The 24,703-nt window shown below is 39.6% G+C and overlaps 1 protein-coding gene across 7 annotated transcripts in view; it reads right to left on the bottom strand.

Annotated features, from left to right (window-relative positions):
* Nucleotides 1-24,703, bottom strand: part of bbs9 (Bardet-Biedl syndrome 9) — a 533,593-nt gene that overhangs the window by 225,858 nt on the left and 283,032 nt on the right. For all 7 annotated transcript variants that reach the window (XM_043688767.2, XM_043688773.2, XM_043688770.2 and 4 more), the window contains one exon: nt 19,627-19,809. In XM_043688767.2, coding sequence (XP_043544702.2) covers nt 19,627-19,809 — 183 coding nt within the window. The remainder of the gene's footprint in view (nt 1-19,626; nt 19,810-24,703) is intronic.

Raw genomic sequence — 24,703 nt, 5'->3', positions numbered from 1 at the left:
GCAATTTAAAATCATTAAACTATTCACAGCAGAAAAGCCCTTTAATTTAGTCTCTAATCTTTACCAAAAATATTGGATTCCAAGTCCTGTTCCCTGAGATAAGCCTCCTCTATGTTCCATTAGGGGATCCAAAAATGATTGTCCTGGCAAGGAATTGGGACGTTAATCTCCACAGAATAAAACCATTTTGACACAAGAAAATCCATTGCAGATTTCTAATATGCCAGCTGTGACTAGCATAGGAACTTTGAAAGAAATAAGCAAAGGCTCTCTATCATTCAACTATGAGATGAATCTTCTACCTCGATGCTACTTTCCTGCACTATAACTATACGTCCTTAGATACCTATAAGGACCCTGATGTCCTTAAATCTAGAAATACATAGATCTCTGTCTGAAAAATGCTCAATTACAGGACTCGGGGTAGAGAATTTCATAGATTTGGCACCCTCTGAGTGAAGGAATTCCTCCTCAGCTCAGTCCTAAGTGGTCTGTCACTTATTCTGAAACAATATTTTCTGATTCTAGATACCCCACCCCCACCAGAGCTCCTATCAGGGAAAATATTCTTGTTTTGGCTACCTGTTGAGCCCTGTAAGAACTTAATATGCTTCAATTAGATTATTTCCTATTCTTTCTAGAGTATAAGTCCAGTTTCCTCAATATCTCTTCATTGGAAAAGCCCACCATCCCAGAAATCAGTCGAGTGAACATTCATTGCATTCAACCTATGGCAAATATATCTTTTCTATAGTGAAGAAACCAAAATGGTACACAATATTCCAGATGCATTCGTGCCAAGACTATACAATTACAACAATACATCTTTACCTCTGTACCCCAATCTTCTTTGATTAAAGACCAATATACAATTTGCCTCCTTATTGCCCATGACATGTTAACTTTCAGTGACTTGGGAACATAGGCAGTAAAGTCCTTTTGGATATTAATAGTTCCTAATCTTTGACTATTTAAGGAATAATTTGAATTTTAGTTTTCCTACCAAAGTGGATAACTTGACATTTTTCCATGTTATAAGTCACCTGCCAAATTCCCTTCCATTCAGTTAGACTATTAAATTCTGCCGAAGCCTCTTCACATTCACGTCATAGCAAACTTAGAAATACTACATTTGGTCTTAACACCCAAATCATTTATATAGTTTATGACTGGCGGAGGCTGCTCCACCCTTTCTTTTTTTTCTCCCTTTTCCTCCCTTCTATGGTTTTCTTCTCCTCTTCTGTCTTCTCAGACTCTCAGTCTCAGACCCTTGGTCCCAGGCCTCCAAAGGTAAAAACAGTGACTGCAGATGCTGGAAACCAGAGTCTAGATTAGAGTGGTGCTGGAAATACACAGCAGTTCAGGCAGCATCTGAGGAGCAGTAAAATTGATGAAGGGCTTTTGCCCGAAACGTCGATTTTACTGCTCCTCGGATGCTGCCTGAACTGTTGTGTTTTTCCAGAACCACTCTAATCTAGACCCAGGCCTCCAAAGTGGGGTTGGCATTCAGGACCCGGACCAGGGACACCGGCCTGGTACAAAGTGAGTGCAGTAGCCCGCAGTTGAGCACGGCAGCAATGGTCCATGGTGGAATGTGGTGGTAGCCAGCAGTCACATCATCTGGAGGCTCCCTGCACTGCTGTGGAGAGCCCTTGGATGCAGACAATGATGTTTATCTGTTTAACTTGCTTCTTGTTTTTCTGATCTATGGTTATACTGTATAGCTGTAATATAAGTTTCTTTTCTTGATTTCTCTAAGGGTTATACCTACGTTGGTGACATTAGTTAAAGTATAACTAATCTAATGCTTAAGAAGCTGCACCTAGGTAACTTTATAGTTAAGATGGCACTGTGAGTGGCGACTTATAAACTTTTCACTGTATGCAGTTGAGTGCATGACAATAAAGCTAATTCATTTATTCACTCAAAAGCTAATTTAATGCTCCCAATCCTCAGGTATATACTTATTTGGAAACTTTATCAGCCTCTTCATGTGATTTAATATAATCTTGAACTACTTTTGTTAGCCACAGTTGGATCACCATTTCTCTAGGGGTTTTGTGCTTTGGTATATTGCTGTAAACCATTTATTATTTCTTTACATGCTAGTTTTTGCATGTCTAACTTTTCAAGGTGTTCAGTAATCTAACATTTGAACTTTGCTTCTCTTTCTCCACAGGTGCTCCATTTTCTTTGCTGAGTGTTTTCCAATATTTTCTGTTTTAATTCTAATTTCCAGCAACACAGTATTTTGTTTCTATACACAAAAGTTATGTTTAGTCTGTTGTTTCCCACTGCTTCAGTTTTGCACAGGAGAAATTCAAACATTGCTATGCAAAATCAAGCTCAGCTTTAACAGTGTCCTGCAGATGAATGTATCTCCTGAAAATATAATAAACCTCATGCTGAGAAAGATGATTTATCAATTCACTCATTCATTATATTTATATTGAATGGACTATGAGCTAGTATTCAGAAAAATGCACTACATTTTTTGTGTGTTGCTGCTGTAACTTCAGTATGACAGTGTCAGAAGTTAAATGTTTAAGTTGTTTTCAATAAAGGCCATGTTACCAGCTATCTGGACTCTGGAAGTTCCTACTTCAACCTTCCTGTTTACTTCTTCTTTAAAACCTACTTCTTTTGGTGACCTGCTTAAGTGTCAGAAGGCTGAGGGTCAGATTTTTTTTCATAATCCTTCTGTTGAGATGTTCTACCATATTAAAAGTGCTATAGAATTGCAAGTTATTTAAAGAGACATCTCTTGGTCAACTTAGTACAATGAATAAAGTATGTTTATTTATGCATTGCCTTTCATAACAAATCTCAGTAGAATTATATTTACAGGAAGTGAAGTCATTTTGAAGTATTGTCACTGTTGCAATGTTGGAGGTGTGGGAGAAAATTTGCATATAGCAAATTTCCACAAAAAGCAGTGTAATGATAATTACTTATATGTTGATTGAGGGACAAATATTGATAAGGACATCAAGGAAAACTCCCCTTCTCTTTTTGGAAATATTGCCATGGAATGTTTCATATCCACCTGAGAAGATGGAGCTTTGCAGTGTGTCCTGCTTCTGACCTATGTTGCATTGGCAGCCTTGAATTTAGTACTTATCTCAGAGTCAAATGTCTTGGAGTGGAACATTCTAATTCAGATGTTAGAATGCTACTAACAAAGTCATGGTTAACATGAGAGTGATTTAAATGCACTGTGGTAATTCAGTATTCTTAAAATGATTCAAGTGTAGAGCTCTGTTTCATGCACAACCCACTGCTTATTCACTATTACTGTATATGCCCAAACACACTATTCCTAAATGTTGTCAAAACCAATAAAACGTCAATTTACTACAGAAAAGGATATGGAAGAAATAGAACGTAGGGAAATAGATGGTGACAACTTGCAAAATGTCCACATTACAGAGGAGGAAGTGCTGGATAAATAAAGGTGGATAAATCCGCAGGATCTGTGGGAAGCTAGGACTCTGTGGGAAGCTAGGGAAGTGATTGCTAGGCTTCTTGCTGAGATATTTGATTCATCAATAGTCACAGGTGAGGTGCTGGAAGACTGGAGGTTGGCAAACGTGGTGCCACTGTTTAAGAAGGGTGTTAAGGACAAGCCAGAGAACTATAGACCAGTGAGCCTGATGTCGGTGATGGGCAAGTTGTTGGAGGGAATCCTGAGGGACAGGATGTACATGTATTTGGAAAGGCAAGGACTGATTCGGGATAGTCAACATGGCTTTGTGAGTGGGAAATCATGTCTCACAAACTTAATTGAGTTTTTTGAAGAAGTAACAAAGAGGTTTGATGAGGGCAGAGCAGTAGATGTGATCTATATGACTTCAGTAAGACGTTCGACAAGGTTTCCCATGGGAGACTGGTGAGTAAGGTTAGATCTCATGGAATACAGGGAGAACTAGCCATTTGGATACAGAACTGGCTCAAAGGTAGAAGACATAGGGTGGTGATGGAGGGTTTGTTTTTCAGACTGGAGGCCTGTGACCAGTGGAGTGCCACAAGGATCGGTGCTGGGTCTACTACTTTTTGTCATTTACATAAATGATTTGGATGTGAGCATAAGAGGTACAGTTAGTAAGTTTGCAGATGACATCAAATATGGAGGTGTAGTGGACAGCGAAGAGGGTTACCTCAGATTACAACAGGATCTTGACCAGATGGACTACTGGGCTGAGAAGTAGCAGATGGAGTTTAATTCAGATAAATGCGAGGTGCTGCATTTTGGGAAAGCAAATCTTAGCAGGACTTATACACTTAATGGGAAGATCCTAGGGAGTGTTGCTGAACAAAGAGACCTTGGAGTGCAGGTTCATAGCTCCTTGAAAGTGGAGTCGCAGGTAGATAAGATAGTGAAGAAGGCGTTTGATATGCTTTCTTTTATTGGTCAGAATATTGAGTACAGGAGCTGGGAGGTCATGTTGCAGCTGTACAGAACATTGGTTAGGCCACTGTTGGAATATTGCATGTAATTCTGGTCTCCTTCCTATTGGAAAGATGTTGTGAAACTTGAAAGGGTTGAAAGATTTGCAAAGATGTTGCCAGAGTTGGAGGATTTGAGCTATAGGGAGAGGCTGAACAGACTGGTGCTGTTTTCTCTGGAGTGTCGGAGGTTGAGGGGTGACCTTATAGAGGTTTACAAAATTATGAGGGGCATGGATAGGATAAATAGACAAAGTCTTTTCAGTGGGGTAGGGGAATCCAGAACTAGAGGGCATAGGTTTAGGGTGAGAGGGGAAAGATATAAAAGAGTCCTAAGGGGCAAAGTTTTCACACAGAGGGTGGTACGTGTTTGGAATGAGCTGCCAGAGGATGTGGTGGAGGCTGGTACAATTGCAACATTTAAGAGGCATTTGGATGGGTAGGAAGGGTTTGGAGGGATATGGGCCAGGTGCTGGCAGGTGGGACTAGATTGGGTTGCGATATCTGGTCGGCATGGTCGGATTGGACCGAAGGGTCTGTTTCCATGCTATACATCTCTATGACTCTATGATTCTAAGTCATTGTCATTATGTAGACAACTCAACCACCATTCTTCTGAGCAGAAGACCCCCATAAACAGCAATAAAGTAATGGCGTTAGATTTGGTGGTGTTGATCGAATAAGGAAGACTGGCCAGGCATACCAGTTTGGTTTAGTAGTAGCACTCTCAACTGGATAAAAAGAGTTGTGAGGTAAATCCCCACTGCACAATTGAATACATAATCCATAATCAGTGCAGAACTGGTGATCCACAAAAATTCCCACTCAAAGGAAAGCAAAATAATTAGCCAAGTCAGCATGCATCCTTCAAATAACACTACTAAAAATTATTTGGTAATGCTTGGATGGAGCTTTGTTTTTTTGACATAGTTGCTCCTTGTGCCTGCAACACAGATTATAATTCAAAAGATCACAATTTGCTGTGATATAACATCTCAAGAGAAAGATAGTAGCTCTGACTATATAGTACTGCCTCACTACTGTGATCTGAACTTAAGACAACAGCCAACTCAGCGACTGGCAGTTTAAACACAACTCAGGAGCAGACAGCATTATTAGACTATTAAAGGGATTACTGAACTGGGCAGTCTGAGATTGATGAATTGACAGTCATCAGTCCAATGTCCTTAAGAATCTGTTATTTATGTTAGTACATGTCAGCTCATTTCCATGTCCTGCCAACCCACTATTCTTGATTATGTCAACAGCTTGAGTTGCTATCACTTCTTGACACAAAAAAAATCCAAAAGATTAAAAGGTATGCAGAATTAATCAAAAACTTTTGCAACACGCCTTTTCTCTCTTCAGTCAGGCTTTTCCCTTTGTTAGCCTATTCAAAGTTTAATTTAACATTGTACAACACAAACATTTATTATATTATCAAAACAAGATGAGCTAAATATGAAAAACAATTCTTTTCAAAGTCCAAATTTTGTTGTTGATTTGTCGAGATCTTCAAACGGGATAATAAAATTGTTCGTAATTGTTTGTGGGCGGCATGGTGGCACAGTGGTTAGCACTGCTGCCTCACAGCGCCTGAGACCCGGGTTCAATTCCCGCCTCAGGCGACTGACTGTGTGGAGTTTGCACGTTCTCCCCGTGTCTGCGTGGGTTTTCTCCCACAGTCCAAAGATGTGCAGGGTCAGGTGAATTGGCCATGCTAAATTGCCCGTAGTATTAGGTAAGGGGTAAACGTAGGGGTATGGGTGGGTTGCGCTTCGGCAGGTCGGTGTGGACTTGTTGGGCCGAAGGGCCTGTTTCCACACTGTAATGTAATCTAATCTAATAATTGTGAACATAATGATTAATGTATACATATTCCCCAGGTGCTGTCACTTCAGAATTTAACAGTCAAACATTTTTAGCCTTTCACATTTGCAATGTACCAAGAACATTAGCTTGAAATTTGTCTATGAAGCAAAGCACACAATTGCTTATAGTTGTTGCCTTAAATTTCTCTTTCCAATAACTGAACAAGGATGTTAAAACTTCAGGCTAAATAATTAATAGTTATTGGAATTGCAGACAGAGGAATTTCATATGACACATCAAATTCCAGTCACAAAGTCATATCAAGCTACTGATTCTCTTTGTCCATTGCATTGTACTTCCATTTAAACAGCCATCTTCACTTTGAGCTGAAATTTAATTTGGCTATGCCCTAAATAAAACTAGTCCACAATATTAGTTGATGATGGTTCAAAACAAACCACCCCCTGCCTTAGATATTGCTTGTACACTTTTAGAAAGTAGATTATTTCCTGACTTTCTAGAACTTAGAAACAGGAGAGGAGAGGACACACTACTGGGAGTTGTTTTAGGCCTCCGCAAAGTTCCAGCGATGTGGAGGAGAGGATTGGTAAATAGATTCTGGGCAGGAGTGAAAGGAATAGGCTGGTCAATATGGGAGACTTTAACTTCTCCAACATTGACTAGAAATGCTATAACACTACTATGTCAGATGGATCAGTTTTTGTCCAATGTGTGCAGGAGGGTTTCCTGACACAGTGTGTCAAAGGGCCGACAAGAGGGGAGGCCATACTGGATCTGGTACTTGGTAATGAACCAAGTCAGGTGTTTGATTTAGTGATAGGTGAGCAATTTGGAGAAAGTGACCATAATTCGGTTACATATAGTTTAGTGATGGAAAGGGATAAGTACATGCCACAGGGCAAGAGTTATAGATGGGGGAACGGCAATTATAATGCGATTAGGGAAGACTTAGGAGGCATAGAATGGGGCAGCAAAGTGCAAGGGATGGGGACCATGTCTTTAATAGGTATGTCCCTGTCAGGAAGGGAGGGAGTGATAAGAGAAGGGAACTGTGGTTTGCGAAAGAAATTGTATCGCTTGTTAAGCGGAAGAAGGAGGCTTCTGTGATGTTGAAGCGAGATGGTTCAGATGAGGCAATGGAGAGTTACAGAGTAGCTAGCAAGGGTTTAAAGAAAGAGTTAAGAAGAGCAAGGGGGGACATGAGCAGTCTTTAGCAGGTAGGATAGAGGAGAACCCTAAAGCTTTCTATAGGTATGTGATGAATAAAAGGATGACTAAGGTAGAAATAGGGCCTGTCAAAGACAGAAGTGGGAAGTTGTGTGTGGGCCCTGTGGTGATCGGAGAGGTGCTAAACGAATATTTCTCATCTGTTTTCACGCAGGAAAAGGAGAATATTTTTGAGGAGAAGACTGAGATATGGCCAATAGACTTGAAAGGATTGAGGTTAATAAGGGGATGGTGTTAACAATTCTAGAAGGTGTGAAAGTAGATAAGTCCCCTGGGCTGGATGGGATTTTTCTGAGAATTCTCTGGGAAGCTAGGGAGGAGACGGCGAAGCCTTTGGCCTTGATTTTTGAGTCGTCATTGTCTACAGGTTCAGTACCAAAGGACTGGAGGATTGCAAATGTTGTGGCCTTGTTCGAGAAGGGCAATAGAGATGACCCAGGTAATTATAGACCAGTGAACCTTACATCTGATGTAAAAAAAGTTTTGGAAAGCATTATAAGAGATAGGATTTAATTTGATTGGAAATAGTCAACATGGATTCGTCAAGGGCAGGTTATGTCTCACAAACCTCATCAAGTTTTCGTAGAAGGTGACCAAGCATGTGGATGAGGGTAGGGCAATTGACGTGGTGTAGATGGACATCAGTAAAGCCTTTGATAAGTTCCCCATGGTAGGCTATTAGAGAAAATGCAGAGGCATGGAATTGAGGGTTATTTAGCAGTTTGGATTAGAAACTGGCATTCTGTAAGAGGGCAACGAGTGGTGGTTGATGGAAAATATTCAGTCTGGAGTCCAGTTACTGGTGGTGTGCTACCAGGATCTGTTTTGGGACCACTGCTGTTTGTCATTTTTATAAACGACTTAGACGCAAGCATTGGTGGTTGGGTTAGTAAGTTTGCAGATGATACTAAACTTGAGTAGTGGACAGTATGGAAGAATGTTGCAGGTTGCAGGGAGACTTGGATAAACTTCAGAATTGGGCTGAAAGGTGGCAAAAAGAGTTCAATGCAGATAAATGTGATGTGATTCACTTTGGGAAGAATCACAGGAAGGCAGAATACTGGGTCAATGGAAAGCTTCTTGGTAATGTGGATGTGCAGAAGGATCTTGGTGTCCATGTACATAGATCCCTGAAAGTTACCACCCAGGTTGATAATGCTATTAAGAAGGCATACGGTGTGTTTGGTTTTACTGGTAGAGGGATTGAGGTCCGGAGCCGTGATGTCATGCTGCAACTGTACGAAAAGCTAGTGCAGCCTCATTTGGAGTATTGTGTGCAATTCTGGTCGCCTAATACAGAAAGGACGTGGAAGCATTGGAAAAGGTGCAGAAGAGATTTATCAGGATGTTGCTTGGTCTGGAGGGAAGGTCTTATAAGGAAAGGCTGAGGGACTTGGGTTTGTTCTCATTAGAGAGAAGCTAAGAGGGGATTTAATAGAGACATACAGGATGATCAGAGAATTAGATAGGGTGGACAGTGACAGTCGTTTTTCTAGGATGATGACGTCTGCTTGTACGAGGGAGCATAGCTGCAAATCAAGGGGTGATAGATTTAAAACAGATGTCAGAGAGAGTGGTAAGGGTCTGGAATGCCCTGCCTGCCAACATAGTTAACTCAGCCACATTAGGGGCATTTACACCGTCTTTGGATAAGCATATGGATGAAGATGGGATAGTGTGGGGTGATGGGTTTAGATTAGTTCAGGGGTCAGTGTAACATCGAGGGCCGAAGGGCCTGTTCTGCGCTGTATTGTTCTATGTTCTATGTTTTAACTCGTCATTAACTGTGATTACTGTGGAATTCTACACTGCTTTGTACCACAATGTTGAACAACTAATTAGTTAAGTGAACAACTAGTATCATCTAATTGTTACAGGTACATATGTTCTGCCCTATTTTCTATTCAGTCTACATCACTGATAATGTGCTCTGTGCTCTTCGACCATTCACACTTATTGCTTAATGAAAACAAAAGCTACAAATCCAAATCGAGTCTTTTCCAATTAGATGGTAAATATACTCCATCATTCCTGTTAAAAAGTTTTGAGTGGAATCTTACAGCCATCTCTGGAATGGGCCAGTAGATGGTGGGTGGGGATGGGGGCTAGTGAGGGGTAAGAGAGAGAATCCATAAAATTGTAATGTCTGCCACCTGCCTAATTTCACTGGCATTTTACACTGGGAATTGAGTCATCAAGCAGTCCCCTTGCCTATGGGTCAACTGAGAAACCTATGTAGCCAATTAATGGACTTTCCCTTGCCGCTGCTGGTGTAGACTTTGTTTCCAGTGTTTCATCATAGGTGAATTCAACATTATTTTGTTCCATTCACTTGACATGAAGCACTAGTGAGAAATGTGATCGCTGGGTGAATTCCCAATGTTTCTTCATACATGAGATATGGGATTAATGGCTTTGTTGCTCATCACTAACTGCCCTGGAAATGTGGTGGTGAGCACTGTTTCCTCCAGGCTGCGCTGGGAGCTTCCATGCACGTGGATTAGAGTGCTGATACATTGACTTCTGTTTTCAGAAGCTGCTGCCATACAGAGATCTAGGTGCATGCAGTGGGAAAAAATGTGAGGGGATTCTCTCCAACAGTAGAGAATTCAACCTTTCTCATTAGTCATTCAATGCCATTAGCCTGAATGAGTGTAGCTCAAACAAAGCTCAGCATTATTAAGGACAAAGCAGCCTGTTTGTCCAAACACTGATTCCTGCAATACCGTACTTGTCGGCTGCAATTTGAAAAAGACCCGCTTATTCCTGCATTTTGTTTCCTGATGGCTAACCAGTTCTCTAGTCATGTCACAACACTGCCCCAATCCCAAATTCTTTACTTTTACACGCTAATCTCTAATGTGGGACTTTATCGAAAGCCTTTCCATGCTGACTCTGTCCAGCTCCATCCTTGTTTCCCAAGAGCTCTGCTGTTAAATCTTTTTTAAAAGACTCTAGTATTTTCCCCATTACCAATGTTAGGCTAACCAGTCTATAATTCAATATTTTCTTTCTACCTACTTTTCGAAATAGTGGGATTACATTAGCTACTCTTTAATCAACAGGAACTGTTCCATAGACTATAGAATATTAAAAAGATGATTTCTAGGGCCATTTCATTAAGTACTCTGCAATGTAGATTCTTGGGCCCTGGCAATTTATTGGTCATTAATCCTGTTGACATCCCTAATACCAATTCTATACTAATGTACTTTGCTTTTAGTTCCTCACTCTTACTGGACACTGTGTTCCCCAATATTTTGGGATGTAATTTGTTTCCTATTTCGTAAATAGAGAATCAAAATAGGTATTTATTTGTTCTGCCATTTCATTTTACCTTCATATAACTTCCTCTGTTTCAGATTATAAGGGACTTACATTTGTCTTTACTAATCTTTTTCTCTTCTGATACCATAAAAACTTTCATATTTGTATGTCCACTGTAAGCTTAATCAATTTGTTTGTTCTCCTTTACTGAAATCTAAACTGCTACCAATCCTCAGGCCCAGTGCTTAGTTTCTTAATGCTCCTTAGATTCCTGATGAAGGGCTTTTGCCCGAAACGTCGATTTCGCTGCTCGGTGGATGCTGCCTGAATTGCTGTGCTCTTCCAGCACCACTAATCCAGAATCTGGTTTCCAGCATCTGCAGTTATTGTTTTTACCTTCTCTGCCCAAATAGAGATGTAAGGGAAAGCACTAAACCAGAAGGCAATGGCTTATATGTGCATGCATTACAGCAATTACTTATTCCAGTCTCATGCAAAAATAAAAGAAGAAAGGTGGCTCAACAATGGTATACAATAGAAATTAGGAATAGCATGAAATCCAAAGGATCAGATACATAAAAACAGTAAGCCTGAGGATTTTAGATTTCAGCAAAAGAGGACAAAATGTTTGATCAAGAAGGGAAACTTAGAATAAAATTGGACAGAACATTTAAACTGACCACAAAAACTTAGAACATAGATCATAGAACATACTTCTTTAAGTATGTTAAGAGAAGAAATATTAGTGAAGACAAATGTAACTCCTTTCCAGTCTAAAGCCAAGGCAATTATAATGGTGAACAAAGAACAGGCAGAAGAATTGAACACATGCTTTGGTTCTACCTTCATAAAGGAGAGCAGAAATAACCACTTAGTAAAATTAAGGAACCAAAGGTATAGTGAGAGGATGGAATAGAAGGAAATTGGTATCAGTAACAAAGTAATAGTGGGTAAATTAAATAGGGTTTAAAGGCTGACAAATCACCAGGGCCTGATAACCTATGTCCAAGAGTACTAAAGGAAGTGTCCTTGGAAATACTGGATGCACTGATGGTCATCTTCTAAAATTCTACAGACACTGGAGCAGGCCTACAGATTGGACAGTGGCAAATGTAATCCCATTATTTAAAAAGGAAGGGAGAGAGAAAACAGAATTACAGGCTAGTTTGCCTAACTTCAGTTGTTGGGAAACACTAGAGTTTATTATAAAAGATGTGATAACAGAAACTTGGAAAGGATTAACAGGACTGGACAAAATCACCGTAGGTTATGAAAGGTAAATTATGTTTAACAAATCTGGAGTTTTTATGTATGTAACTAGAAGAATAGATATGGGAAAACCAGTGGATATTTGGATTTGCACCTAACTGGGTGGGATTGTGAGTTCTGAGGAGGAGGTAAGGAGGTTTCAGGTGACTTAGACAAGTTGAGAGAGTGGGCAAACACAGGGCATGTGAAGTACAATGCAGCTACGTGAGAAGATATACGCTTTGGTGAAAGGAAGAGATGCTTATATCTTGGCAAGTGTGAATGAACAAAGGGATTTGGGTGTCCTAGTTCACCAGTCAATAAAAGTAGACAGGCAGGTGTGGCAAGCTATTAGGAATGCAAATGATACATCAGCCTTCACTGCAAGAGGATTGGAGTTCAGAAATAGGATTGTTGAACTGCAGTTCTACAGGGCCTTGGTTAGACCACCTCTGGAGTATGCATGTCGTTTTGGTACCCCTATCCAAGAAGATATACTTGCCATTGAGGGAGTGCGACAGAAGTTCACTAGGCTGATACCAGGGATGACTGTGGTATGAGAAGAGACCAGTTTGACCTGGGCCTGTATTTAAAAGAGTTAGAAGGATGAAAGGGGATTGGATCTGTGGCTATGAGGAAAGGTTAAAAAGACTAGGATTGGTTTCACTGGAACAATGATGGCTGAGAGGACACCGATAGAGATCTACAAAGTTATGATAGGAATAGATAGAGTATATAGTCAAAGGCTTTTTCCCAGAGTTAAACTTTCAATTACAAAGAGGCACTGGTTCAAGGTTAGAATAGGAAGTTTAAAGGAGATATGCAAAAGTGTGAGGAGTTTGGAACGCACTGCCAAAAGAGGGAATGGAAGCAGGCATGTTGGCAACATTTAAGAGACATCTGGATGGTTACATGAATAGGGAGGAAATAGAGGGATACGGACCAAAAAAGGGTAGAAGGTTTGTTTTTTGGATTAGTTAGGGCATGATGATCGGCACAGGCTTGGAGGGCTGAAGGACCTATTCCTGTACTGTACTTCGCTTTTGTTCTTATGATTGAGATATATAAAAGTCTAACAAGGCTGAACAGACTGGATGCAGAGAGGATGTTTTCCCTTGTTGGGGAGTCCAGAACCGGGGACACAATCTCAGAGTAGACCATTTAGGACCAAGATTAAACGTTTCTTCACTCAAAGGGTAATGAATTGGTGGAACTTTTTGCCACTAAAGGCTGTGGAGGCCAAGTCACTGAAAATATACTAGAAACAGATAGATACATTTTAAATTTTAAAGGCATCAAAGGGGTATAGGGAGAAAAGGAAGATATGGTATACAGGAGTTGCCATGATCATACTGACTAGTGGAGCAGGATTGAAGGGTGAAACAGTCTACTCCTGCTTACAATTTCTACATTTCTATTAATTGTCAAATAATTGCCAAATCCTGATTGTGGCTTTTGCTCAATTTAGTGATGTTCCAGAACGGAGGGCATGCTTTGAGATTATCCATTAAGACTCAATTTGATAACTCTAATAGCTTAATAAATCAAGGACTTAATTCCTCATTTCATTAGTGTAAACAGTTTTACCAATATAGAGAATTTTAATAATAATACATACTGAAGTTTGAACAACTTCCTTCCACATCAATTTCCTTCATGCAGCAATGGGAGCAGGAGTAGTCAGCCCGGGGTGGTCGGAGGCAAAGGCAGGAGCTCGGGGCAGCCAGCAGTGAGAGCAATGCAGGCAAACCAGGGCAACGGTGGTTCCGATTCAGGCTGGAAGGGCACGGTCGAGTCCGAAGCAAGGGAAATTGAGCCCTTGTCAGGAGTGTGAGCCCAGCATGGCCATGCATTTACAGACCGTGGTCTTGAACTGTTAACTGTATCTCTTTGTTTTTATACTCTTTAATAAGGAGGACTGTAATATTTAACTTCTTAATTTTGTTTTCCTGATTTTTCTACTTTGTAACTAAGATTCGGTACCTTTGTACCTAAGATGGTGCCGTAAGTGGCAACTTATAAACTTGTTACTGTGCTCATGTGAGCACGTGACAATAAACCAAATTTAATATTCCCTGTGTCTAGTTATTACCAAGTCAAAACTGTGAATGAAATACATCTTAAATAGGTGCATTGTATCAAACTTTAAAGAAAATGGAAATTACTGTTGTGAGGAAGGGTCACCGGACCTGAAACGTTAACTCTGATTTCTCTTCACAGATGCTGTCAGACATGTTAAGCTTTTTCAGCAATTTCTGTTTTTGTTACTGATTTACAGCATCTGCAGTTCTTTCAGTTTTTATTAACCATCAAGAATAGTCCGTTTATTGTAATGCAATGGTTTATACAGTATTCAGATGCAAATGGCAAACATGCTATAATTGGCCATATAATTCTTAATAATGATAGTGACTAAGTCACATCATCTCTGTCACATTCACAGATTATCTGCACTGAGACAAACATCAGTTAAAGCTGGCTACTTATATAAAGTTGATGGCAGTGGGCTTTCAGTAGGGAATCCACCATAAGAGGGAAATTAAATCCAACCAGAAAAGCCAATAAACACTCTGCCAAGTAAGGGAAAGAACTATTCACACTGGGGATTACAGCATCTTAACATTTCAGAAAGGGATAAAAAAATTCATAAATGAAGACAAATGGTTGAATGGCTTACAGTCAGAGAAAGATCCATTGTTTTTCAGCCCTCTTGTTTGACTGATAGAGAATTTTAACGATAGTACATAACACATACTCACTTTTGTTTGTGGTTCTAAACTGAACATGTCTCCTGAAAGTCTACATAAAGAACACAAACAGAGAAGACTATTCCTTCTCAAGTCTCTGGCATTGAGCCTGTTCTCCTAAGACTGTGTGAAGTTGTTTGTCCATCAGATTAACATTATCAAACTTTTAAATGACAGGCACACCAGTGAGAGAATGTCTCACTATTATTGACCGTACTTGTCTGTACCAAAGAGACATATTAAGGCTGTCAAAGAATGTTTAAAGCCTGAAGGATATTTCAATGTTGATTAGTAAGAAGAATTGCTTCTCTATTTTGAGTTGTATACAGCAACAGGTAATCTTTTTAAAGGTAACACATTTTAATTGCAAACAAAATTTATATCTTTTCTCTCACGAGGGCTCCAAAGAATGTTTATATCAGGTTGTCTATTAGCTCCTCATTAATTATTGGCAGCCACTAACAATTTTCTTTTCAATGCTGTCAGGATAATTTTCACGGACCAATTACATTTGGATTCCCTTTAAGGAATATTTCCTCAGCCTGATAAAACCGAATCTCCTTTAAGCAGGTAGTCTCTCATTTTCTTGATGGGAACAGATCTAATTCCAAGTGATCAGAAATCCTTTACAATAAACTCTTCACAGTCAATGAATTATTTCAAAATGTCATTGGTGCAACGTAATGGAACATGACTGCCAGATTTAAGCAAATCTGTTGCTATTGGTTGAGGGATGATCCTGAGGTAAATCTTTACTCATCCTCAGATACACCACAGAATCTTTAACAACCACTAGAATAGACAGACAGGATTCATTTGAAAAATGCCTTATCTTGCAATGTTTTCTTAAATTTAAAAAGAAGTGGTGAAGGCTGGAGGCCAAGTTGGTTATGGTGGATTGGGAAACTATAGTATAGGATTTGACAGTAGTCAGACAATAGCTGATATTTAAACAGGTATTACATGGCTTTATATCTAAAGGATTGGAGTAAAAGAACACAGGGTTTACTTGGACTTCATGGATTAAGTTATTAGGAGGGATTATGCAAAATATGCCTGTCTTTTCTAAAGAGTTAGAAGGTCAAGGGTGATCTGATACAATTCTCCAAGATAATAACAGGAAAAGTTTAAAATCACACAACACCAGGTTATAGTCCAACAGGTTTAATTGGAAGCACTAGCTTTCGGAGCGCTGCTCCTTCACCAGGTGGCACAACCTGTTAGAATATAAACTGGTGTTGCGTGATTTTTAACTTTGTATACTCCAATCCAACACCAGCGTCTCCAAATTTTAACAGGAAAAGACAGTGTAAACTATTTTCATTGGTTGGAGATTCTAGAACTGGGGACAAAATCTGAAAATTGGGGCAGACCATTCAAGAGATATTTGGAAGCATTTCTAAATGCAAAGTTTAGTAGGGGTTTGGAACTCACTTCTACAAATGGCAGTTGATGCTAGATCAGTTATTTATTTTAAATCTTAAGTTAGATAATCTTTTGTTAAATAAGGGTATTAAGGAATATAGGCCAAAGGCAGGTATATGGAGCTTAGGCCACAGATCATCCATGATCTCACTGAATGGCAGAACAGAATTAAAAGACTAAATGGCCTCTTGTTCCTATGTGGTCTACAATAATTACAATAATTACAGATTCCTCTAAGACACAGAAAACCCATTATGAAAGGTGAATTAACTATAACTAACAAAGGAAAACCAGACGGCTTATTTGGTAAGCCTGAGGACTGGGAGCAACTTAGAATCTTAAAACTTAGAAGATTCAGCAAGTGAGAAGCATAAAGGAGGAATGTAAAATCTTCTTTAAGTATATGAAAAGGAAAAGATTAGCAAGGACAGGTATAGATCCATAACAAACACAGACAGGAGAATTTACAATAGAGGATAGGAATATGACAGAAAATCAAAACAATTTCTATTGAACAGAAGCTAGTCATCTCAAATTGCTAATTTGCAATAAGTCAACAAGTGGCTGTCTCCACTAACAGGATGCAGTCATCAACTGGAGGCTATCAATATCTGCTGCATTTCTACTGTAACTCCCTAGCCAGACAGAGTCTACCTGCCAGGTCGAGAAGCAGGACTGACTGTTTCAGCCTCACCTTCAGGTGGAAATTCTCCACAGGTTGGAGTCATGTTTGGACAAAGGATCATGGTGTAGGAGTTAGATGTCAATATCTCACTTGCAGGGATTCCCCATGATAGTATTCTAAGCTCAAACATCTTCAGATGTTTCATCAATGCCCTACTCTCCAACATAAGGCCAGAAGCTGAGATATTTGCTAACGATTGTGGAATTGTCAATCCTGCTCACAACTCAGTTGATACTGAAGCATTTGGGTTGCATGCAACAAGACCATGACCATGTCGATCTGATCTGATAAGTAATACTCGTGCCACACAAATTCCAGAAAATGACCACCACAGAAGAGAACATCTAATCATCTCCCAAAGACATTCAAAGGCATTGCCATTACTGAAAGCCACAGCATCAAAGCCCTGAGAGTTACCACTGACAAAAGGGTTCAGAAAAGATTTACAAGGATGTTGCCAGGGTTAGAGGGTTTGAGCTATAGGGAGAGGCTGAACAGGCTGGGTGTATTTTCCCTGGAGCATTGGAGGCTGAAGTGTGACCTTATAGAGGTTTATAAAATCATGAGGAACTTGGATAGAGTAAATAGACCAGGTCTTTTTCCCAGGATGCAGGAATGCAAAACTAGAGGGCATAGATTTAAGGTGAGAGGGGAAAAATGTAAAAGGAACCTACGGGGTAACCTTTTCACACAGAGGATGGTGTGTGTATGGAATGAACTGCCAAAGGAAGTGGTGAACACTAGTACAATTACAACATTTAAAAGGTATCTGGATGGGTATATGAATAGAAAGGGTTTAGAGAAATTTGGGCTAAATGCTGGCAAATGAGACTAGATTTATTTAGGATATCTGGTCAGCATGGATGAGTTGGATCAAAACGTCTGTTTCTCTGCTATCCACCTCTATGACAAAAATGTTATTTGGACCAGCCGCATAAATATTGTGGTTACAAGATCAGGCTGAGAATTCTGCAGTGACTAATTCACATTTTCACCTCCCAAAGCTGGCCTGCCATCTAGAATGCAGGAGTGTGATGAAAAACTCTTCACTTGCCTGGGTGAGTGCAATTACAAACAACACTTAGAGAGCTCAACACTAAGACAAAGCAAGCAGCTTTAAGAGTACTCCATTCATCAGATTAAACATTCACTCTGTCTATGATCGGAACATAGTAGCAGCAGTTTTTACCAGCAACTCAACCAATAATCTCTATCACTTACAAGTATAAGAGCAGCTGATGCATCAGAGCACCACAATGTGAAAGGTCCTCTCCACGCATTGCACCACTTTGATATGGCATATGGGTTCAAAACTCAGGGCTTCCTCCCAAACAGCTGTATGAGTATAACTATACCAAAAGGACTGCAGAAATTAAAAAACACAGCTCAGTACTCTCTTCTCAAGGGCAAATGATAATGGGTATTAAACACTGAAACAAACATTCAAAAGTGTGGGAGCTCTGTGACAGAGAGTTTCGTGAACATGTCAATAATCTTGTACATGATTTTCCTCGCTGTTTTCATAAACCTGATAGGTTTTATTGGATATTACTCATTTAAACAGGTGGACGTTTGGATGCTAAGAGAATCAAAATAGAACTGAAGTGAAAGCTCAATCATGACCCTATTAAATTGGGAATAGGGGCCATACAGCAAGATCCTATTTCTTATGAATTTCAAATAAAAGAGATTAACAGAAAATTAAACAACTCCACAGCGATGTCAGCCAAGTAACTTATATATTAATGTCACCATGAACACTTTCAACAATTACAACTGTGTAATCCACATACCAGCCATCTGGATTGGGTATAACATAAGTTAGCTTTGCCTCAGTGTGGCATGCTTTAATACTGTAGCAGATGCTAAATTAAATAACTAACAGTAAAAATAGAAGCATATTTTCCATTTGAAACTAGTTATCTAATGTAGGTATTAATTCAACATATTTGTTAATGGAGAACATGAGTAGCTTGCTATATGTAATCAATTAGACAACAGCCACAGAATATGATCTTGTTTCACTGTGAAATGAACGACATAGCGTTTTATATTGGACTGCAGTTCTTCTTGGAAAGCGGATGAGTGCTGAGGACAAAACAGTACCACTGATTCTGGAAAGAGGTGGCAAACCTTTGACTTTGCATTTTGGTTGAGCTTTGGTCATAAAACAGATTGTCAGAAAAAAAGCATTTGATATGCATGAACTGGGTTGAATGTTATTGGAATAGGATCAACTGAAACATCAAATATTATGCAGGATGCTGCAGCTTAGAGTTTTTCTCTTTACGGACAGCAAGATTGCAGTGCGGGGAAGATTCTACACTTTTATTGAATTACCTTCGGGTAATCAGGGAACATTTATTGAGAATTTTCTCTCGAGTGCATAAAGTAATATTTTGTCAAGATATACATTATTTGTGAAGGAAAGTACTTCATAGACCATTTCTTGATCTATTTATTGGTTTATCTTCTTGCGGGGAAATGTACTTAAGGTGATGCTAATATCAATTCTATTTAACCTACATGCACTTCTCAGCTAAACATGACATGACAACAATAATTTCTGTCAATAGTAAATTTAAAGTCAAGAATCTCTGTTAAGAAAAGCTATTCTTAGAAATAGTGCAGCAGCAAAAGCTCAGTGCGATTTGGAGAGCATCTGCAGCATCAATCTGTTCAATATATCTCAAGAATGAACATCTCTGCAGAGAAACCATATATTTTACAACCTTACATGGTACTTACTAATTCCTGACTATCTTGCATCAGTGGTAAGAATGTAGCCTTCAGTATGGTCATCTCATCAGGGCTCAAATTTTGCCACAGGCCAATCAATTGGACGAATAAATGGGTGCCACTTTTCAGCCTGGTGAAAACTTGGTACAAGTTGGCCTGGTTCTCTTCTGCAGCATCTGCTAGAGCTGCAAGCTGAAACAAACGCAACAGTAATTATGCCATTGTTTATCAATTATCAAACATAACATTTTCAACAGGAGCCCTTTGAAAAAAATGTTTGTCACGAGGGTCCTATTAAAAATACTTGCAACATTACATGGAAAAGGGAAAGGAAATTAAACTTGTATCAATGCCATTTAAAAGAATGCATGACAACATTATACTGGTTATAAAAGACTCCTTGAATGAACACGCATTAACATTTATAACATTATCCATGATACAAGTGCAAAATTGCCAATCTGGAACATGTCAACAGTTCTTTCACAGTTGGGATCTTTTAGCTAATTCCCTAAACTGTGTTCATAAGAAATCTTCTCATCACTTCTCCTCACCTGCCTGTTTATTGTTTGCCTCTGCTTGGCTTTTAGTAGGTCTATTCCTATCTAAGGACCTCTGTAGCTGCTTAGTTTTAAAATCAGGTTATTATAGTATGTACCTCTTGGGTTGCTGTTTATGGCAAAGGATTCAACATGGCAGATACTGTCAGCCCTTTCTTAAGAGTGACTAAGGATGGGCAATAAATAGTGGACTTGAAGGCGATGCTCACATCCTATGAATGAACAAAAACAAAGGCCATGCCATCAGCAACATTAAAGAATGCAGGAGTTCTACGACAGCTGATCTGGTGAACATGTCAATATTATCACAGATTGTTAGCTTGTTTCTATAAGTCTGACTTTTGTTGGATATTGCTCATTTGAACAAATAGATTGTTGTACTCTATGGACCGAGGAATACAGGAATTGAGCAGAAAGTGGAGTTGAAGATGAAGCATGATCCTAAATACCTGTTGAAATATACTGAACCTATTAAACAGCGACTGCTGTCACCTCGATTCACCACATTATGGTTCAACACATGTCATTGAATTTTGAAGTCATTTCTTTACACAGCAGTTAAGCAGTAAACTCTCTACTTAACAAACTTAAAGGTATGCAATGAAGCTAGATCAGTAGCCCAAGTTGCAACATAGCAAAATTTATGAAACTGAACTCAGCACCAAACAATTAAGTGTGAAAGCTGCTGTTTTTGTTGTAGAAGCCCACAGTTTACAAATGCCCTTCAGGTTAGATAAGGGAAGGGAACATATCACTCTATATAGATTGGCCCATATGTAACTCCAGCCCCACATTATCTTGGCTGACTCTCTAATGGCAGTGTTGTTCACATTCCAAAATCAGATTTTCTGCAATAGATATGTAGATGTTTCATATCAAATTTCTGGAGCTAAACTTCTTATATATCAGTGCCAATCATCGTGGACTATAAATTACTGTAATTCAAATCTGCCTTGACTCACTACACACACTAAACATATATGTGACAGGAGAAGTGGCAGATGGAGTTTAATTCAGATAAATGCGAAGTGCTGCATTTTGGGAAAGCAAATCTTAGCAGGACTTACACAATTAATGGTAAGGTCCTAGGGAGTGTTGCTGAACAAAGAGACCTTGGAGTGCAGATTCATAGCTCCTTGAAAGTGGAGTCGCAGGTAGATAGGATAGCGAAGAAGGCGTTTGGTATGCTTTCCTTTGTTGGTCAGAGTATTGAGTACAGGAGTTGGAAGGCCATGTTGCGGCTGTACAGGTAATTGGTTAGACCACTGTTGGAATATTGCATGCAATTCTGGTCTCCTTCCTATTGGAAAGATGTTGTGAAACTTGAAATGGTTCAGAAAAGATTTACAAGGATGTTGCCAGGGTTGGAGGATCTGAGCTACAGAGAGAGGCTGCACAGGCTGGGGCTGTTTTCCCTGGAGCGTCGGAGGCTGAGGGGTGACCTTATAGAGGTTTACAAAATTATGAGGGGCATGGACAGGATAAATAGACAAAGTCCTTTCCCTGGGGTCAGGGAGTCCAGAACTAGAGGGCATAGGTTTAGGGTGAGAGGGGAAAGATATAAAAGAGACCTAAGGGACAACTTTTTCACGCAGAGGGTGGTACGGGTATGGAATGAGCTGCCAGAGGATGTGGTGGAGGCTGGTACAATTGCAACATTTAAGAGGCATTTGGATGGGTATATGAATAGGAAGGGTTTGGAGGGATATGGGCCAGGTGCTGGCAGGTGGGACTAGATTGGGTTGGGATATCTGGTCGGCATGGACAGGTTGGACCAAAGGGTCTGTTTTCATGCTGTACATCTCTATGACTATGACCTGGTGCTAGATAATATTTATCAATATTTGGGTCAGACTTCCAACCAGTACCGGGGAAAGGGACAATTATCAATGCTCAGAGAAGAGATAGCAGATTCTGAAATCAATAAGATACAATAATTTACAAATACAATGCCAAAGGAAGACATAACTAAAAGTCATCTGGACACTTGTTGCAAGACTGACTAAAGAAATTGGTTGCATGGTCTTTGGTGGTTTCTAGATTCTTACCATACTAATGAAACTATAAAGCACATCAGAAAATTGTTTAGATGTTTATCTGAATAGGATCCCAATGCTAATACCAAGATTAAAATGAGATAAGCTAAATAAAATTATGAGCACACAATTGCATCCAGCATCACAATCAAAGATAAAGTCAAACATCACACGACTTTGTCCACATAAATCCAACACTGGCACTGTGCATCACAATCAAAGTTAATCTAATGTTCTTAAGTAAGCCTGCATGGATGGACACAGAGATGATTTATGAGGACATTGTTATGAAATTTGGCAATGGAATACTGGCCACCAGTAGAAAATCTGTAACTTGAGTAGGTTGTGGAAATGTGAAATACTAACCAGCTAATTCGGAAATTGTATGCAAGCCTAAGAACCTAATCTTGTTTGAGATCAGCCATGGTTGTATAAATTGTCTACTTTTGCTCCTCAGACTTACGTTCTTACGTTCTCCTTCCGTGCTTCACAAAGCTAATAGCTGAGCTGATCTATATGACTATTGTAATCATGTAGGATTCCCTATTCTGTAAACATGAGGTATAATGCTGTTGTCTTCAGGATCCTGGAGGACTTTTCTCCTGAAGTGTAGCAAAGTTTCCCATCTGCAAAGTTTTGCACTTATGATGAGTCAAGGCAGTATCTCTTGATTGTTCCATCAAACATGTCACCATGTTTCCTAGTAATAAGGCAAAGAAACCCTTCTCAGGTGCTTGTTCTGGTGGACCTTAGGGTTGATGAAGCACACATCTGTAGCTCATGGTTGGTGTAAGTTGAGAGGTCAGCAGTCAGGGGCTGAATTAGAAGGTCCAACCTTGGGGAGTGTTTGAGGCCTTCAATGTTACTTCTCTTGAGGTAATTATTCTGTTTTTCTGTTTGGAGGCCAAGCTGAAAGAGACAGCATACTGAATTAAGATGGTGCAAAATCCAGCACTTACTTATCATGGCACAGGTTGACGCAAACATCTCTGTTGTCCTTTGCTTGATTGATGACATAGTGAAGTATGTTTGGATTATGGACTTTATCATGAGATTTTGTGCTTGTATTCCCTAGTTCATCCTTGCCTATCACACCTTTCCAACATCCATCCCGGTACTGGCGCTGAAATCCTTAAGGAGGATCAATATCTCACCTGCTAGAGCATTGGTTAGGGTTTACTGAGGGTCAATGCAGAACCACTGTTTGATTTCATTTGTGGCTGCAAGAATATGATCATAATGTGTTAATAACATCCGTGTGCCAAGCCAAACAAGCATGAGATGTCACTAATTTGCCAGGAAAACTTATTGCTGACTTCTTCACCAAAGCATGTGAGAAAATAAGCCTTTCTGTAAATTCGAGGATACCCATGATTTTCTTCCAACTGACTCCTACAGTAAAACACCTCCCCAATCAATTGAGATTAATGGCAAGATCCTGCAAAATGTGGACTATTTTCCATATTCAATTACTTCCCCTCAATGAAGTCAGATATAGATGTTGAAATTCATCAATGATTACAATGTTCCAGTTCAGCCTTCAACTCATTGAGGAAAAGACTATTTGAGGGACAGGATCTCAAACCTGAGTCAAGCATTACTGGGCAGCAGTGATCTCTGCACAATAAAATGCTCCATAGATTTGGACAACCCAGAGCAGGCACCTCAATGTGCTGAAGAAAAATCATCATAATGCCTTTGCAAGATTTTCAAAATCCAGGGAATCCATCAGTGATGTCATCTGCTAAGCCAAATTACATAGCTTCAAGATGAATGGGACATACCATTTGCATTCTTGAAGTCAGACTCCTGAAAGCAACAGGTCTATCTGGAATTTTGTCATGGCAGGATACTTCCAGAAGGGCAGCAGAAAATATTTGAGGATATTCCCAAAAAATCTCTGAAAAGATCAAACATTTCTGTGACTTATATGATTTTCTGCTCTGCGACCAACCAAAATGGGGAAAGTTAACTGGAAAAGTTTATCAAGCAAATCAGAAGACGTGAATCAATGCTGGATTGCATACTTGGATACAGAGCTAGTGGACGCTCTGGCAATAACCTTCCTGAATCCTATGTTCTGGAAAGCTAGAGGATGGAAAACTGTCAATGTATGACACTTACTCAAAAAAGGAAATGGACAAAAAAAGGTAGCTGCAGGCTAGTTAGTCAAGTGATAAGAATGACTCAATGAGTCTACAGACAGTTAGACAACTTCAAAAAGACAGATAATGTAAAACAGGTTAAGTGACTGGGGTAAAACTTAACCTGTTTTAAGTTATCTATCTGTTTTAAGTTGTCCAACTCTCTGTTGACTCTGAGTCACCCTTATCACTTGACTGAACTGACTAGCCTGCAGCTACATGTTTTTTTTTGTCCATTTCCCTTTTCCCATAACTGACTGAGCCAACACTTGTGTGGAAAACTAGGAAAGTGACTAACTAAGTTACAGTGATCCCAGCCAGTCAGGGCGTCAGTCTGCCACAGTCT

The sequence above is a fragment of the Chiloscyllium plagiosum genome, unplaced genomic scaffold (genome assembly GCF_037043375.1).
Source record: "Chiloscyllium plagiosum isolate Xiang-an unplaced genomic scaffold, Cpla_swu_hap1 HiC_scaffold_4, whole genome shotgun sequence".
Taxonomy (NCBI): domain Eukaryota; kingdom Metazoa; phylum Chordata; class Chondrichthyes; order Orectolobiformes; family Hemiscylliidae; genus Chiloscyllium; species Chiloscyllium plagiosum.
Note: the sequence above shows the minus strand (reverse complement) of the source record. Positions and strands in the feature narration are given on the sequence as shown.